Raw genomic sequence first — 18995 nt, forward strand, 5'->3', positions numbered from 1 at the left:
ATAGCAGCTCTTTTTGTGGTGGCAAAGAATTGGAAATTGAGAGGATGCCCATCAATTGGGGAATGGCTGAGCAAGTTGTGGTATATGAATGTAATGGAATACTATTGTGCTATAAGAAATGATGAACAGGCTGACTTCAGAAAAACCTGGAAAGACTTATATGGTCTGATGCTGAGTGAAGTGAGCAGAACCAAGAGGCCTCTGTACACCATAACAGCCATGTTATGCAATGACTAAGATTGTTAAACTGAACCCTTCTCAGCATTACAAGGATCTAAGACATCCAGAGGGGGATGGAAAATGCTGTCCACATCCAAAGAAAGAACTATGGAAGTCGAATCGCTATCACTTATTTTTACCTTCTATTGAGTTTTGTTTCATCTTTCTGGTGGTTCCTCCTATTGGTTTTAATTTTTAGTTACAACTTCACTAATGTGAAAATATGTTTAATGGGTATGTAAATGTAAAGGCTATATCAGATTGTGCCGTCTTGGGGAGGGTGGGGGGAGGAAGGGGGAGAAAAATTTTCAACTCAAAAGCATATGGAAGTGATTGTTGATAAATCAAAATAAATTAATAAAATTACAGATTGCAAATTTGTAATAAAATTACAAAATAGAAATAGGGGAAGGAAAATGGCTTCAGCTGGGAGGTGGGTAGTGGGGCTACCATTATTTTGACTCTTGATAAGAGATAGGCTCATATTTGGAGATAGTACCTGAGCAATGCCCCAGTGGATGGCTAAGAGCAGAGAAGGTGGTATTAAATGTACCAAGGAGAAGAAATCATGGCTAATAGAAGGTCTTGTCTGTCATTGTAGGCAGAACAGATGGAGACCAAGGCCCAGCCCGTAGTCAAGCTGCAGACCTCAGGGAAGGGTAAGGTTTGGGAGGGGAACAGAAAGAGATGAGAGCATAAAAGGAATGAGCAAGACTAAAAACTCCTGTAGTGAGAAGCACAGTCACAGATTTGTTTTTTAGTATTACTGAGTGTAGACATTCCTCATCTTAGGAATAGCTGTACCCCCCAAAGACCTGTGTATAAATGGGGGTTATTTTCCCACTGATAGGAATTTCAGGAGGCTTTGTCTTCATTCACAACCTAGCAGTGGTTTCTAGTGGCTTAGCTTTCAGTTTCTTTGCTTGTCTCTTTTTCACAGCATCTTGGTTAGGTAGCTATTTAGTTATGATGAGAGAGAAGTTTGTCTGGGAAAGGATCTAGGCATTCCAATGGACTGCAAGATCAATATGAGTCACTAGTGGGATTTGGCAGACCAAAAAACCTATGCAATCTAGGGCTGCATGTAGACGGAGCATATTTTCCAGGAATAGAGAGGGTTCTGATCAGATGGCATCTAAAGAGTCTTGTGTTCCATTCTGGTTACCACAGTTAAAGAAGAATGTTGATGAGATGGAGAGGAGGACAACCAGAATGGTGAAGAATTTGGTGTGCCTGTCGTACGAGGATTCATTTAAGGAAGTGGGAATATTTAACCTGATGAAGTTGGGGTGGGGGTGGGGACCCATGATAGCTGTCTTCAAGGATCCTAAGGACTGACTGGTGGAAGAGGGATTTGTTCTGTTTGCCCCCAGGAGAACAGGACCAAAAACAATGGGCAGAAACTACAAAGAGACCAGTTGAACCTCGAAGTCTCCAAATGCTTCCTAACAACCAGGGCTGTCTGAGTGGAATGGGCGGCCTTGGGAGGTGGTGGGTTCCCTTTCATTGGAGGTCAATTTCTAGGTTGTTCTGTCGTGGTGATTCCTTTCCAATCTGTGTGAGACTATATGGCTACCAAGGTCCCTCCCCTCCAGCTCTCAATGATGTGATTCAGGACTAAGAAATTACATGCAAAATTCTATGAGTATCCTTTATTTTCTATTTCAGTAGATAAAATGTAACTATCTTTAAAAATATTACATTATCCAAATATTTCCAGGCTGAAAATATCAGTCACATGCATTCTTTAATCTTGAGTTGCTTCTGGAAATGTTACCTTTTTAGACATTGATGATATGAACGTTCACAGATTGCTTGCAATCCACACAGAGAAATCTTTTTACAGTTGAAAAAATAGATTAAGGAGGAGGAAAGGAAGTCTGTTTGAACGGTGCATGCTAAAGAGAAGGTGAGAGAAGAGGCCCTGTAGCAGTAGGACACCATAAATATGGTGGGAGGCAGCATGGGATATAGGAAGTACTTGATGCTTGTTGACTTGACCTGGAAAGGAAGAAGCCTTGGATTTGATCACAGCCACAGGGCTAAAATCTTAGCTTCATTAAGTACTAGCCATTGTAATACTGGGAAATTGTTTTATTTCTATGGGCTTCATTTTCTTCAGCTATAAAATGGAGAGAATAATATTTACATTGAAACCCCCATGAGGTTCAAATAAGAGGATAAATGGAAAGTGCTTTGGAACCATGGACTACCCAATGTGGGCCATTATTGTGTCTGTGTGAAGTGAGGGATAGAGTCAACCCTAGAGCCAGGAAGACATGGGCTTGTCCCACTTGACACATACCAGCTGTGTGAGCCTGGGAAGGCTGCTTAACCTTTGGTGCTCTAGGCAAATTTCTAAGACTCAGAAATTGCAGAGAAGGTGTCAACCTACATTGGTGGGTGGACTTTCCTCATCTTGGAGTTCCTTATACATTAGGAACTCTTTCCCTATTATGTCTCCTATCCATATTATGTCTCCACTGATGTGCTTCTCTTATGCCCCTGTGCCAGATGGTAGGGAGCAGCTGGAATAAAGGTAGGGGGGCACTTTTTCAAATGAGAAAGTGTGCTCAAAGTTCTTTGTAAAGTTTCATGGGTACTGCTAGATGGTGCCATAGAGCATAGAGTGCTGGGCTTGAGGTAAGGCAAACTCATCTTCCTGAGTTCAAATCTAGCCTCAGACACTTACTAGCCGTGTGACCCTGGGCAAATCACCTCACCCTGTTTGCCTCAGTTTCCTCAATCTGTCAAATGAGCTGGAGAAGGAAATGGCAAACCATTCCAGTATCTTAGCTGAGAAAACTCCAAAATGGGGTCATGAAAGAGTTGGAAATGACTCAACAACAGCAACAAAAATGTCATGGAACACCAGTTAATCATCACTGTGATTATTATGAACTTTTATCATGATCTAAATACTGTTAGTTGGAAGCTTTCAAAAGTTTTTTGTTCAAGAAAGAGATTAGAGAGAGGTGGTCTGGTTTAGTGGAAAAAATAGGCCTGGAGTCAGTTGACCTGGGTTTGAATCCCACATTTGCTACTTGCTTATGACCTTAGGCAAGTCACTTACCTTCCTGGGCCTCAGTTTCTACCTCTGTAAAAAGATTTATACTACCTGCTATGCAGGGTTGTTGCTCTGCAAGCCGGAGTTATTTTACTAAGAAAAGAAGTGGGGAGGTGCAGTTAGGTGGTACAGTGTATAGAATACTGGCCCTAGGGTCAGGAGGACCTGAGTTCAAATCTGAATTTAGACATTAACTAGCTGTGTGACCTTGGGCCAGTCACTTAACCCTGATTGCCTCAAAAAATGTTTTTAAAAAGAAGTTGAGAATTCCCTTGAAACTGAAAGAGTATGATGTTGAGGGATTCTTCGAAAAATGAATGCAAATTGCCTAATGGCAGATTCAAACCATTAGCTGACTTTACCAAAATACAAATTCTTCCTGTCACTGGCTGGAAGTCATCCATATGGTCCTGCCATTTGGGGAATGGGAGGAGGGTTGTTGTAGGGGAAGCATGTTCAGGCTTTTGGGAGTAACATTCACAGAATTATAGATGTAGAGCTGGCAGTGACCCCAGAAACCTTCAAGTCCAACTTCTTAATTTTAAAGAGGAGGAAACTGAGGCAGGTCACACATAGGCTCCTAGATCTCAGAGGTTGGCTAGTCCACTCTTTTTCTCTTCTTCGAAAGAGACTGAGCCTAACCCTAACTGAGGCTCAGGTAGAAGTGACTTTTTCAAGGTCACACATAGGTCACAGAACATAAAGCTAGATCTGGATGGGACCTCAGTTCACCAGTTTAATTTTCTCATTTTACAAAAGAGGAAACTGAGGCCCATAGACAGCTTAGATCTAAAGCTAGAAGGGCCTCTGGAGTCCATTTAACCCATTCATTCCTTTTACTCTGGAAAATTGAAAGATAGCAATATTATATGAAGAAATCGAGATCCGAAAAGATTAGCTGACTTACCTAAGACCAAACAGATGTCACAGGTGGGGTTTAAACTCCAATTCCAGAGCTGATGCTCTTGCCCTTGCACCACAATACTGAGCCACATCATTCTTTGGCCCCTGCTGCTTTCTCCAGAAGAGTGGCCACTGGCCTATCTCCTCCAGAGGTAGGTGTTTAATTATTCCCAGAGAGCACCTGACTCTTTGGCCAAGAATTGAATCACAAGCCTACCACATTGGAGAGGAAATGATTCTTTTGGAGATGGAGGTGGTAAGATGCAAGAATCAGGACTTAAGCTGAAAAGAGAGCATTAAATGCCTGGGGGAAGGGTTTCAAGAGCTAGATTCGAGTTCTACCTTTGCTACTTATTCTTTGTTTCACCTTGGACAAGTCCCTTCGTCTCTTAGCCTCATTTTCCCAGTCTGTACAATGAGAAGGTTAAACTGGATCAAATGGATTTGGAGAAAAATCCTGGTTCAAATCCTGCTTCTAACACTCATTGGGTACGTGACTACCGACATCCTTTGACAGCCTTAGTTTCCTCATCTTAAAAATGGGCATAATGACAATAGCTTCAGTACTTACTTTTACAGAGCTGTTGTGAGCCTAAAATGAGATGGCATATTTGAAGTGCTTTAGAGTGTTATATAAGCATTAGTTATTAGTATTACTTGATACTGATTAGTGAAAACCCATATAGTCAGAGGCAGCAATTTCCTGGTTTTGTGACATGGGCCCCAGGGTCTCTACCTAAGAAGTGTGGAAATCTTTATTTATTTTTAATAATTATACATTAACATTTATTTAAAAATTTTGAGTTCCAAATTCTCTTCCTCCCTTCAGCTCCTCCCCCCACCCATTGGGAAAGCAAGCAATAATGATATAGATTATACATGTGAAGTTATGCAAAACATTTCCTTATTAGCCATGTTGCAGAGGAAAAAAGAAAGTAGATGAAAAAAAGATGCTTTGATCTTCATTCAGAGGTCACCAGTTCCATTTCTGGAGGTGGGTAGCATTTTTCATCATGAGTTCTTTGGAATTGTCTTGGTTCATTGAATTGATTAAGAGTAGCTAAGTCTTGAGTTGTGAAATTTTCAAATGAGTACCAGAGGAAAAGTTTTAATGTATTTCAAGGGAAAAGAGGCAGAGAGTCTTCTATAGATCGCAATATCCTCTGCAGGATATTGTACTGACTGTAAAAAGGTCTGGGACCCGACAGAACCTACTGGAGGAGATCCATAGCCACTCAAAAGTGCTCGGTCTGAACATTCACACTGGGAAAACCAAGTGGATGAAGAAACATCTATTGCCTAGAAGATGATAGGTAGGTGAATGGATAATCCATAGAAGTAGTCTGTTAGTACATATATCTTTGATGGGTACTTCAGAGGGACAATAAGTTGAGTTTCTGAGTATATCCTGAAATGATACACTTGTTGTTGTGTTGTTAAACAATAGGGGGTATCAAAGAATTGCTCTCATGAGAAATTCTTTATATTCAAGGAATGTTCAAAGGATCGAGAATCAGTCAAAGTTTGATTTTTCAAGCAGAGTATCCCATGAGTGATGGTGTTTGGATATCACCCTGTGACTGCTTGGGTCTGTTCTGTTTCCTAGAACTTAGCCATGGGGACACCGAGTAAAGCAGCCCAGGTATAAATTCCATCCAATTTGAGGTGGAACATTCTAGGATCTTTGGGAAGCCTCAACTTTCCTCTTCTGTAAAATGAGGGGGTTTCCAGGATAATTCAGCTATTGGTTCTCATATGGGCTATTCATAAGAGCATAGCTCTAGAGCTGCAAGGGACCTTAAAGGTCACTGTGCCCAATCCCCTTATTTTACAGATGAGGAATCTGAGGCCCCCAAAGGTGAAGTGACTTGTCCAGGGTCACATAGCTAGAATTTGATGCGGGATGTGAAGATGGGTCTTTCTGACTTCAAGTACCCACAAACTGCTCATCGATAACTCTTCTCTTTTTTGAATTTCCTATGGACCCCTTAATATTCCTAAAGAAACATGTTCTAAGGTTATCAAAAGCAAGCCTGGGAAATAGAGAAATTATATCATAGGGTTGGAATGACACTAATTATAATCAATATTATACATACTGGAGACATGTACCAGCTGCCTATGCTCGGGGACACCACTCAGTGACTAGATCAGTGACTTATTCTCATCCTCCTCCCAACATCCTCCAGGGTTTTGCAGTCAATGTGTATCCTGTAGGGTTTTAAAAATAAGACACACTTCCAAGTTCTTAGATGTAATAAATTTTTATTTAATTTTATTTTGGAATAAGATACAGTTTATGCAAGCCAAGTAACGAGTTGTATCTTTTTATTCATAACATTTTATGCTTTCTCTTTCATTTAATTATGAAAATCACTTGTCTGGCTTGTAACATTTCATTGGCTTTAGCTTTAGCGTGGTGTTTGTTTGAAAGCTATTAATACTATGTTCCCTAGAAATGTCATATATATATATATATGACTTTGCAAAACGAAACAAATTTTGACAGACACCTTGATCTTGGGACTCCCAACAACCACTGATGTTGGACATTGACTCTGATTTTTAAGAGCCAAAATTCTCTCTTTAAACTCTACTTCTTTATAGCGAGTGGCCTTTGGCCTTTCTACAAGAGAGATAACCCAGCCAACCTCATGTTTTTTATCAATGACCCACAGTAGTGTTGTGTTTCCTTCCATGTCCTGCCCTGGCCCCTTGGTTCCCAATTGGCCAAATGGAAGAACTCAATATGGGTGTCATGCTCATATGCTGTATCTCTAAGAGCTGACCCATTTGTAGGAAAGAGTTCTGGCTTTTTCTTACAGTCAAAGAGTGTTTGCAAGACTGATATGATGCTTAAATGGGAGGATATGGTCTTGGCTGTCTTTTCCCTCCAACTGTGACTAGATCAGAGGAGGCAGAGATGGGTCTGATGGGAGTTCTACTAGGCATCATTATTACAAAAAGAATTATATCATAGAGTAACTAGATATTGAAAAGAGCTATGTCTTCCTAACTTCTAACTCAGTTTATATCAATTGAAGCACATTTCTGAACCACCAACTCTTTCCCTCTCTTATTGCAAGCCCATTTCACACAGAATATCTTAGTGACCATTTGATAGCCATAAATGTGAAGATGGACAAAAGAAACTAAAAATTCAAAATAAGCAGCACTAGGAATACATGCTTTTTAAAAGAAAATATGGCATTGGTCTCCCAACCGGGAAGATGAAAACTTTGTAATGATTAGCATTTGATAAACCAGCATGTGAGGAAACCTTGGCTAGTCAAAAGCCCTTATCGGCTGCAGTTACAGTTGCTTCATGGTAATACAACTACGTTCATAACTAACATTCATCTGCATTGAAGAAGCTTTGTATTGCCGAATGTCTGGCTGAAAGAACTATGGAAAACAAAAACTGGCTCATGATAGCCAGGGTATCAATAGCATATGGAGCCTAGGAAGCCTCAGAGCTGCAGAAAAAATCCCAGGTCTCTAGCCAGAGACTGCACATTAAGCTATCCAGCATGTGCTTGTGGTGAAAGGGTGGGGGGCAGTCTGGTACTATGGGGCCTGTGGGCTCAGTGTTAATATGCTACCATTGCTAGGGTATTATTAAGGGTATTATTGGGGTATCACTGGTATTGCAAAAGAAAGACCAACACATACACAACTTCAAATGCACTTGAGATTCTCACACTTTGAAAATAAACCCTTGCCCGTGCTCTATGAGAAGGAGATATTGAGAACTCAATTTAGGCCATACCTTCCAAATGGGGGGTTTAAAAGAGGACCTCCGAACATAGAGGTCCAGGTCACGCTGCTGACACCAACAGATGATACATTGCCTTGGGCGATGACTGGGCCTCCAGGTGGGACCATGGCTGGTGCCCCAGGTGGTGCTACAGGTGGGGCCATGACTGGTGCCCCAGGTGGGGCCATGACTGGTGCCCCAGGTGGGGCCATGACTGGTGCCCTAGGTGGGGCCCTGACTGGTGCCCCCATTGGTGGGGCCATGAGTGGCGCCATGGCTCGTGCTGCAGGTGGGGCCATGGGTGGGACCATGGCTGGTGCTGCAGGTGGGGCCATGGGTGGGGCCATGGCTGGTGCTGCAGGTGGGGCCATGGGTGGGGCCACGGCTGGTGCTGCAGGTGGCACCATGGGTGGTGCCATAGGTGGTGCCATTGGTGGTGGCATGTGTGGCATGGCTGCGCCAAAATGCTGGACCCTCCAGGCAGCATCCGTGGGGTTTTCAGGAAATTGCATATCTCTGTAGAAGCCTATAGGCTGGGTGATGGTGAAGGCTGAGAAGCGTCTGAACATCTCTTTTTTCTCACGCTTCCGTAGTTTGGCCCTACGGTTCTGAAACCAAACCTTCATTCAGAAGGAAAGAGAGGGGTCCTTTTAGTACTGAGAAGTTATGACCTTAAAACTGTACTTGAAAAATAACTATGCCACCCCAATTTTTAATTGTAAGAGAAAGCATCTGGAGAAAGAAATGGCAAGTTCCTGCTGGGCAATGAACACGCTCCTATTCTTTGCTGTATGGGATGACTCTGGTAAGGAGGTGGAGGTGGGGTGAGGACAGATATCTCAATGGAAAACCAGAAAAATCAATAAAATTTTTATTAAAAAAAACCCCAAACCAAGACCTCCTCCTTGTTGCTCTGACCTTCTATTCTCTCACTTGCAGTAGTTTTACTTGCACTATTCAGAACTGACCCACAGTGAAGAAGTACAACCTCTATTAATTATGGAACTTCATCTCTTTCCTTGAGCACAGCCTACTAGTTTGAGTGTTGTCCCTGAAGTCAAGAATCTTGCCTCCAATAATTACTGGCTATGTGACTTTGGGCAAGTCTCTTAAACTTCCTGTGCCTCAGTTTCCATACCTGTAGGCTAAATATACTAAGTGCCTCAAATGGTTGTTGGCGAGGATCAAATGAGTTAATAATGTATGTGAACTATTTCACAAACTTCAAAGTGCTTTATAAATTAGAGATGTTCTTAGTAAATAGGAAATATAATTTCAAAATATATTTGCCTATTGTCACTTGACCTTGGAGAGCCAAGAGGAAGGCTTTGCCAAATGGGGATGCAATTATAATAAATCTTATCTTATCTTATATTATTATATTATATTATATTATATTATATTATATTATATTATATTATATTATATTATATTATATTATATTATATATTATATTATATTATATTATATTATATTATATTACATTACATTATATTATTAATAATAAAAATCTTAAGGCACAAGACATGCTTATGTACACGTACAAATCAGTCCCATGTTCTCTCCAGGGCAGGGCTCTAACAAACAGGTTGGGGGACTTAGTTTTCCTTCATGATGTGAAATCTCAAGGGTTAGGGAGAGAGACATGATGGAGACCATATTTTCCAAACCCTGAATTGAGGACACATAGTCTGATGAAGTTTGGCTCCAATGTTCCAGTTTCATCCCCACTATGGACCTGCGAATTTAGGGAGTCAGACTAGCCAGCCTGTGAGAGATCCTTTTCAGCTCTAGCACTACAGAACTTTGAGAGTTTAAATTCAGCTGATAAAGAGACCAGAAGAGGTCCCCTTCCCCACCAGCTACCATCTTCTTTTTGTTTTAAACCAGGGCTACTAGATAAGACACCATTAAGCAAACAAATGACCATCACCTTTAGATTTGCAATCTGTTAGAGGAATTCACTGACTGTTTCCATTTAGGCCATTTTGATGATGGCAAAATCCTGCCACAATTCTGCCACATTCTGCTTTCCATTTTAAAATGGGGACCTCATGACTTGGCCTTCCTTTTAGGGTGGCCAGATGCTGTTATTCCTTACATTTTCCATAGGACATTGAAAATGAGGGGGGCTAAGGCCCAGCTTTGGCACGGAAATGCCTGTTAGGAAATTCTCAAAACAAAATTAACTAACTGAACAAGAGAATGAAAATAAAGAGTCTGGTACATAAGCTATGGCATGGGTCTCCTTTTCTGCTGTTGGCTGAGGGAAAAGAAGGTATGACAAAATCTAAGCAGTCAATGGCAAGAAGCTACAATTCCAAATGTTGTAAACACTAGTACTAGTACTACTACTACTACCACTACTATTACTTCTATTACTACTATTACTTGATATAGTTCTTTCAATTATAGAGTGACTTCCATACATAGTCTCGTTTGATGCTTATATGTGGATTTTAGAACAAAGAAGAAAGCCATTATCAATCAACATTGCTAACCATCATCTGACATTTTATGAAGGAAAATATCTGGGGTTCAATATATATTCAGCACAACAGCCATCTAACTATAGTTCTAGACAACTCTAGACTGATAGAATAGAGACTATAAAGATCACAGTTATTTTACAGATGGATAAACCGAGGCCTAGAAAAAGGAAGGGATTTCCTTGAGGTCTCATAACTAGTTAGTGGCAGCTGGAACTCAGTCTCACATTCTTGACTTGCAGTGTTTACTGGGCACAGAACTGCTATCACAGAGATTAGGAAAGAGCTTCAATTAGATTTAGTCTTTAGACAGAATTCAATGATAGTCCTTGGACTATATACATATGATAAATATAGGCATTCCTAGAAATATATTTGTTTTACATGTATTCTATAATCTATATATTTTCTACATGTATTCTATAATCTATATATGCATATATACATATATCTATATGTATTCTATAATCTATATAATTCTATAATAAAATAGTTTATAATATATTTATCAAACGCAAATATATTTAGATTTATGTAACCTAGAGAGTTGCAGAGCAGGTGCCCAGATGCACTGGTAGAGGGAATTTTTTAAACTAGGAGATCCCTGTACTAATCAAAATCCCATTTCTGGTATAATTTTAAAATAGACATGAATATAAATTATTCAGAAATATATTTAGATTTTGATAGCATTTTAATATATTTCATAAATATTTCTAAGGAATACATGTTTTATCAATCATAGAAACTGAAATATATTAATATAAACATAACACATCTATATTTTAATATAGATGCTTTCAAAATCACACAAGACCTGTGATTTTATGGGTGAAGGGAATTCCTTGTTCAGAAATTCCCTTTCTGAATGCAGGTTAGCACCTGCTCTGACACTTTCCAAATTATGCAAATCTAAATATATTTATGGTTTACATACTCTAGAAAGCCAAATATTAAAAGATTACACCAGACTTTCATTTATATGGCAGAGATCCACTGGCAAAGAAAATTCCTCTATCAATGTAGGTCAGTATCTGCACAGGAACTTGTATTCTAGAAATCTAAATCTATTAATGGTTTCCTCTAACTACTAAAAAAAATCACAGCAGACTTATGATTTATGTTGGTATAGGGAACTCCCAGAAAAGAAATTCTCTCTACCAATGCAGGCTGGCATCCACTCTGCAATGTTACATTCTGTAAATGGCAATTTATTAATGCTTTATAAATGCACATATATATGTATAAATATATTTGATCTAAATATTTTAAAAATCACACTGGATTCATTCTGTACTTTCATTGGTATAGGGAAGTCCCTCCCTCTTTGAAATCTCTATATTATATAGATGGTTTGGAAATACATAATACATACACATATATTAAAAGAACACACTCAATATTATACATTTGTATAGGGAATTCTCTCCTTCCCTCAAATTTCCATATTATAGATGGTTTAGAAATATATTTATATATATATATATTATATATATATATAATAAAATATTATACCTAAGGTTATACACTTGCAAAGGGAATTCCCAGTGTAGGAACTCCCTCTACCAATGCTGATTGGCATTTGCTCTGCAAATTTGTTCTATGAATCTAAAAATATCCATGCTTTATAAATAACATGTGCACATTTATCAAATGTATTCATTTATATAAATTTAAAACATATATTTTATCTAAGTATCTTAAAATCACAGTAGCCCTGTGATTCTGTTGGCATCGAGAATCCCTGGTAGAGAAACTCCTGCCACAGTAGCTTGGCCCCTCTCTGCAACTCTATATCACACAGGGCTACATACATTTGTGCTTTATAAACATACATGTATAATGTTATATAGAATGTATATAGTATGTACATTATGTATATATTACATATATGCATGTATATAAGTATGTACATGCATATAGGTATATTATATACCATATATCATATGTACACACACATATACAACCTACGTGTATATATACATATAATATACATACATGTGTACATATGTATAATATACAATATAATCTTATATAAAATATATTCTAATTTATATCTTATCTAAATATTTTAAAATCACACCAGACTTGTGATGTCATTGCCAGGGGAAAATTAATTCTCCCCATGTAGAATGGCACCAGGTCTACAACTTTACATGATACAAATATAAATATATTTATGGATTCTAGGGCCTTGGGAGTGGCCTTTTAACTGAGTCCAAGTTTTACAGAACATCTTTTTATTAAGTGGATTTATTCTGTGAAGTTTGGATTCAGTCAGAAGGCCACACTTGAGGACCTAGAGGGCCACAGAGTGGCCTCTAGGCCACAGGTTCCCCACCCATGGTCTAATCTATACAATGGGTTTAATCTCTTACCTTTTCATATTAACCTTATAAGGTGCTGAAGTGCATTTATCAATGGACAGATCAATCGACAAGCATTTAGTAAGTTCCAGGCACTGTGCTAAGCACTAGGAATACTAAAAAAGGGGAAGAATCCTTGCTCTAAAGGAGCTTACATTCCAAGAGATGAATTCCTTCATCATTAGTGTACATTTATTTCCAGTAGGGAGTGGAAGGTGCTCCTTACCCCAAAGTACACATTTCCCCAATCTACTGCCCCACCTGCCCCTCTCCACCCATTCTCCAAAAGTCTTAGCCAAAATGGGTAAAGAAAAATGCATGGAAATAAAAAGTGTTGCTAGGAAACAGGGTGGACCTGTCCTCTGACATGTTTTTCGGTAGCTGCCCTTCCTAATCTATTCCTTAGGATCCACTGACCTGAACTCTGGATTCAGTCAGCTCCAGGCGAGCAGCTAATTCTTTTCTGTGGGAGAAAAACAAAAACCCAAATATTTAATGACCAGGCCTGGAGGTGGAGAAAGAGTCACACACTCATCTCCTGTTTTTATGGTTGCGCTCACCTAGAAACATACATGAATTTATTTCCTACTCAGTTGCAGGTTCAATTAAGGAATATTTTAGATCAGATACCTTAGAGGGAGATGAGAAGGGGGTCAACTTTTTTACTGGCAAGGTTCTAAATGACAATAAACACAAACTCTTTTGGACTTGTGTACTTGCAGCCAGAGGTCCCGGCCCTGGTGAAGGGAGTTTCCACACCGGGCTGTTCCTCACGTCAAGGAAATCGAAGATCATGGCAGGAACTTAAAATTAGTTTCTAGCCAGAAACTCCCTGCTCTTTTTGTGAAAGCAACCCCAAGGCCACACCAAAACGAGGAAGGCAAGGGGGAAAGTCAGTTCTGTCCTGCTGCACGGCAAGTGACCGGAGCAAAACTGCCCTTTGTAAAATGGGGGTGGAGCTGTGGCAGAGTCCATTGTCCCACCCCACACTGGGTAGCAGTAAAGGGCAAGGGTCTTCAGTGTAGGAGGCCCTGCTGCCACGCTTCTCTTGAGAGGGAGGGAAGGAAGGCACGGGTGAAAGGAAGCGTAGCGGGGGCCCAGCGCTGGCTGCGATCGACCCCCTTCTCTCACCTGGTGATGATGTCTGGGTATTGAGACTGCTGAAAGGCGCGCTCCAGCTCCTCCACCTGGAGAGCAGTGAAGGTGGTGCGGCAGCGGTGCTGCTTCTTTTTCTGGGGTTCGCCGGCCGGCCCAGGTTCTGCCGCTTCTGGCGGGTTTGCTTCGGCATCTGGGGCTGCTTCAGCTGCTGCGGCTTCTCCAGTTTCTGGGGCCACTCCAGCTCTGGCCCCCGCTGCTCCCGCGGCCGCGGGCGCTTCCGCTCCACCGGGCTGCTCCTGGCGTCGGGGACGCCCTCTTCTCTTTCTGCCTCTTCCTTCAGTTGCTGCCACTGCAGCTGCAGCTGCTGCCGCCGCTGCCCCTTCTTCTCCTCCCATCCAGCCAGCTTCCACGAGTTCTTCCAGCCCTGCCTGAACCTCGACGCCGAAGCCCAGGCCCAGGCCGGCAAAGGGGATGTCAATTCGTCTTCGGTCATCAACCTGCTCTCTTTCACCTCCTGCCTCCGCAGGGGCTTGGGGTCCCTCAGCCGCCCACTCGGGTGCGACTGCCTGGGTATCGTCACCTGGAAAAGGAGAAACGGCCGCGATCGCGAAGGGCCTCGACGGGCAGGGCCAGTCTTCGCTTCCCAGCAAGGCAAGCCTTCCCCACTCCGCAACCTCAGAGCAGAATATGGAGAAGGGGACTCTCTGCCCACTTCCAGCCCTGGGATCATCCTTTGACAGCTGGGACTGCTGGACCGAAACTAGGGCGCCCTTCCTCACAACTCTGGCACCGAACGCTAGGGGGGCTCCCTACTCTCGGCTGGAGGAACTTTCCATTGTAAACCCCCGTCGTTGCCGAAAGAGTGTGTGTGTGTGTGGGGGGCACTTGAGCTACCTCACTCCCCCCCGCCCCTCCTCCCTTTTCCCCAGCCTGGGTGTCAGCTGTGATGAACTTGACCAGCTCTTTACCGCGTGACCACCTACCCTACCCAACACCCGGCCTCAGTGCTTTTCCTTGAGGAAAGACGGAGGATTGGAAGCCCAGATGGCTGCCGAAGTGTGTTGTGTAGGACGTCTAGCCTAGATACCTCACCTCAGCCCAAAGTTCTCTTCCGTAGAGAAAATGAAGGCTTCCCACTAGTCCCCCTCGCGGGATTGTTAAATTAAGGTTCTTATGGCAGAACCGAAGTGCGACTCTCGTTATCTCCTCCCAACCCTCCTCCTCTTCCATCTCTCTCCTTCCTTCCCTACTCTGTGATCGCCTCTAAAGACTGTGCAAACTCCCTCCCCAAGCTCTCTCTATCCAGGGCACGACCTCAAGAGATGAGGGGGGAGGAAACCATGCTACCAATTCTGCCCCACCCTAGTAATATCTGAGGAGGAAATTAATAAAGTCCCTTTCCCCCTTTTCTGCCTAGAGACGTACCGAGAGCACTACGGTGGGGGCTGAAATGGGTGGGGCGAGCACCAAAGATACCAACCCCAACCTGGACCCCTCCCTCAGTGATCCCCTCCAAGGAGAAAATGCGCACGTTGTACGTGTTCCCTCCCTCAGCCCCTAAACCAGTCGATCCATAGCAGGAGTTTCTTTTTTCTTCTTTTTTTGGGGGAGAGAGGATAGGCAATGGGGTTAAGTGACTTGTCCAAGGTCACACAGTTAGTAAGTGTTGTGTGTCTTAGGCCGAATTTGAACTGAGGTTCTCCTGACTCCAGGGCCGGTGCTCTATGCACTGCAGCGCCACCTAGCTGCCCCCATAGCAACAGTTTCTAGGGGCCCCCACCGACCTACCATTCCCCCAACACTGACCTCGACCCCCCCCACCCCGTGATCTCCTTAGGAAAAAATGGGATTAAACTTTCGTTTCCTTTTCCCAAGATTCTTCGACTGCATTGTCATCTACGTCATTAGACTTCTAGGGACTCCCACCACACCGCCACCCTCCAACACTGACCCCGCCCCCGCCCCCCCTTCCCGTGATCTCCTGAGTAGAAAATGGGACGACTCTTTTCTTTTCTTTTCATCCGGACTCCAAGACTGGTCGTCAGCATTATCGTCGACGTCATTAGACTTCTAGGGGCCCCCCACCGCGCTACCATTTCCCGCCCCTCCCCTCCCCGCCCACGCCCCCGCCCCGCCATCTCCTGAGAAGAAAATGGGACGACTCTTTCTTTTCCTTTCCCCGGACCCCAAGATTCGTCCACGGCATTATCATCGACGTCATTAGACTTCTAGGGGCCCCCCACCGCGCTACCATTTTCCCGCCCTTCACCGCCCCCGCCGCCGCCCGCGTCCCCGCCCCCCTCCCGTGATCTCCTGAGGAGAAAATGGGACGACTCTTTCCTTTCCTTTCCCCAGACTCAAGATTCGTCGACGGCATTATCGTCTACCTCATTAGACTTCTAGGGGGCCCCCCACCCGCTACCATTCCCCTAACACTGACTCCGCCCCCCACTGTGATCTCCTGAGGAGAAAATGGGACGACTCTTTCTTTTCCTTTCCCCCATCTCAAGATTCGTTGACGGCTATAGCCTTCTAGGGGCCCCCCCACCGCGCTACCATTTCCCGCCCCTCCCCTCCCCGCCCGCGCCCCCGCCCCGCCATCTCCTGAGAAGAAAATGGGACGACTCTTTCTTTTCCTTTCCCCGGACCCCAAGATTCGTCCACGGCATTATCATCGACGTCATTAGACTTCTAGGGGCCCCCCACCGCGCTACCATTTTCCCGCCCTTCACCGCCCCCGCCCCCGCCCCCCTCCCGTGATCTCCTGAGGAGAAAATGGGACGACTCTTTCCTTTCCTTTCCCCAGACTCAAGATTCGTCGACGGCATTATCGTCTACCTCATTAGACTTCTAGGGGGCCCCCCACCCCGCTACCATTCCCCTAACACTGACTCCGCCCCCCACTGTGATCTCCTGAGGAGAAAATGGGACGACTCTTTCTTTTCCTTTCCCCCATCTCAAGATTCTTTGACGGCTATAGCCTTCTAGGGGCCCCCCACCGCGCTACCATTTCCGGCCCTCCCCTCCCCGCCACCGCCCCGCCCCGTGATCTCCTGAGGAGAAAATGGAACGACTCTTCCTTTTCCTTTCCCCCGACCCCAAGATTCGTCGATGGCTATAGCCTTCTAGGGGTCCCCCACCGCGCTACCATTTCCCGCCCGTCCCCCCGCCTCTGCCCACGCCCCCCCCCCGGTTATCTCCTGAGGAGAAAATGGGACGACTCTTTCTTTTCCTTTCCCCAGGCCCCAAGATTCGGCGGCGGCATTTGCCTTCTAGGGGCCCCCCACCCCGCTACCATTACCCCAACGCCGCCCCTGCCATCTGCTGAGGAGAAAATGGGATGACTTTTCCTTTTTCTTTCCCCAGGCCCCAAGATTGGTCGACAACATTAGCCTTCTAGGGGCTCCGCACCGCGCTACCATTCCCCCAACGCCGACTCCGCTCCCCCCGCCCCCGACCTCCTGAGGAGAAAATGGGACTACTCTTTGTTTTCCTTCCCCATTCCCCAAGATTCGTCGACGGCGTTATCGTCGACTTCATTAGACTTCTAGGGGCGGCCACCCCATATCACATTATCTCTAGTTGCCTCTGAGAGAAAAAAAAACTGGAGGCCGCCCGAAGTTACTGTCCCCACCCGAAACCCACTCAGTGCTATTTCTCTTCCTGCACCCCGCCCCTCCTACCATTTCAGCTGGAAGGATGAGGGGCTTCCCACTTGCTCTGAACCCAGAGATCTCTCGGTTGTCCGCCCGCGTCGCCCACCCCCCAATAGACTCCACTTTATCCCAGTGTTCTTTGTGCAAAGGATGAGGGGGGCTCCGTACCCACCCTCGGCCTCGAGAACGGTTAGATTTTGAGGCCATGACCTAGCTTAAGAAGGGGTTCCCTCCCGCGTTACCCGTACTCTAATTCCATAACCCAACCCTCCTTCAGACCCGGGGGCTTACCTTGCCGAGCTGCTTGTGCGCGTTCCGGATTCTGAGCCATGACTTCGTCAACGAAATAAGTGAGCACATGCAGAGTTTGCGACTGGCCAGATTGAGCCCCCACAGGCACCGGGACCGGGACCGGGACCAGGACAGGTACCGGCAGCGGGTCTGGTGCACGGAAGTCGCCTATGGGCAGCGGCGGATGGAAAGCAGGCAGCACTGGGTTGCCCTCGGGGGCCAAGGCCCCGGGGCCGCCCGGGACCGGCATCACGGGCTGTGGAGGAAGCTGTGGGGCCTGAGCGGGCGGACCCATTGGTTTTCGGGCACCGGCCAACAGCATCCTCGTGACGTCGCCGTCGTCGCCCCTGTCTTCTCTGTCACCGACACCGACACCGACTTCTGCACCGTCTACTCTTTCTTCATTCCCAGGCTGTGAGAGCGCCTCTGCTGGGTTTGCAGCCTCTGGAAGAACCCTCTGGCCCTGGAACGGACGCCAAGGCGTGGACACAGCTGAGCGAGGAGGCAAAGGCCAGAGCCTTCGGAAAGGTGCCTCCTCCACTGGCCTGTCTCCAGCCAGGGCGTCCTGGCTAGTGCCAGGGACCTCAGAGTCGCGCACTAGCCGTGCCCTCTGCATCTCCGCTGCCGTCCCACAGACTTGTGAGGAAGAGCGTCTCTCTGGAGAGCTAAGTGTATCGCCTGCTCCACCCACTTTCCTGCTACCCGGGGGGGGGGGAATGTCCCTCCCCCTGGGTCCCTAACCACAAGTACTTCAGGCTCGGGACGAGGCTTGTGATTGGCACTGAGCCTTGTCACTGTGAGCTTATGAGCCAGTCCCGAAAGCGATCTCCTCACCCCCTCCCTCCCCCGCCCCGCGGATACTTTTGATACTCTGAACTCTGCCTAGAGCCCAGATACCTGGGGGGTGGGGGATGGGAAAAAAGAAACATCTGGATTCCAAGGCATCTCAAGCAGGTCACAGTTACGTGTGACTGGGGGCTTCTACAGTGACACGAAACGCTCGGACATTTACAGCCACCTTAGGCTCTGGACAGTGCTACCTTGCCCCTTTCTGTGTCCCCACTCCCTTGATCCCATCCTCCTTTATGAAAGAGACCTTGTGGGAAAAGCAGGGATTTTGTCATTTTTCCAACTAATTGGGGAATAAAT

At 44.9% G+C, this 18995-nt stretch overlaps 1 protein-coding gene across 1 annotated transcript; it reads right to left on the reverse strand.

Annotated features, from left to right (window-relative positions):
- Positions 1-7494: 7494 nt before the first annotated feature.
- On the reverse strand, positions 7495-18470 carry ESX1 (ESX homeobox 1). Its single transcript, XM_020975104.1, has 4 exons — positions 17847-18470; positions 13933-14479; positions 13219-13264; positions 7495-8566 (listed from the first exon to the last, which is right to left on the reverse strand). Exons 1-4 carry the CDS (start codon positions 18460-18462, stop codon positions 7943-7945), a joined length of 1833 nt encoding a protein of 610 aa, XP_020830763.1. The 5' UTR covers positions 18463-18470; the 3' UTR covers positions 7495-7942.
- Positions 18471-18995: the final 525 nt, after the last annotated feature.

The sequence above is a fragment of the Phascolarctos cinereus genome, unplaced genomic scaffold (assembly GCF_003287225.1).
Source record: "Phascolarctos cinereus isolate Bilbo 61053 unplaced genomic scaffold, phaCin_HiC Scaffold_8;HRSCAF=390, whole genome shotgun sequence".
In the NCBI taxonomy this organism is placed as follows: Eukaryota; Metazoa; Chordata; class Mammalia; order Diprotodontia; family Phascolarctidae; genus Phascolarctos; species Phascolarctos cinereus.

Bases quoted from the DNA above. Each gene is read 5' to 3' on its own strand.
- ESX1 (XM_020975104.1), bottom strand. From the start codon at position 18,462: ATGCAGAGGGCACGGCTAGTGCGCGACTCTGAGGTCCCTGGCACTAGC. The intron at 14,480-17,846 runs GTAAGCCCCCGG...CTCCTTTTCCAG, and splicing joins CGCACAAGCAGCTCGGCAAG to GTGACGATACCCAGGCAGTC. The intron at 8,567-13,218 runs GTCAGTGGATCC...TTCTGAATGAAG, and splicing joins TGACTGAATCCAGAGTTCAG to GTTTGGTTTCAGAACCGTAG.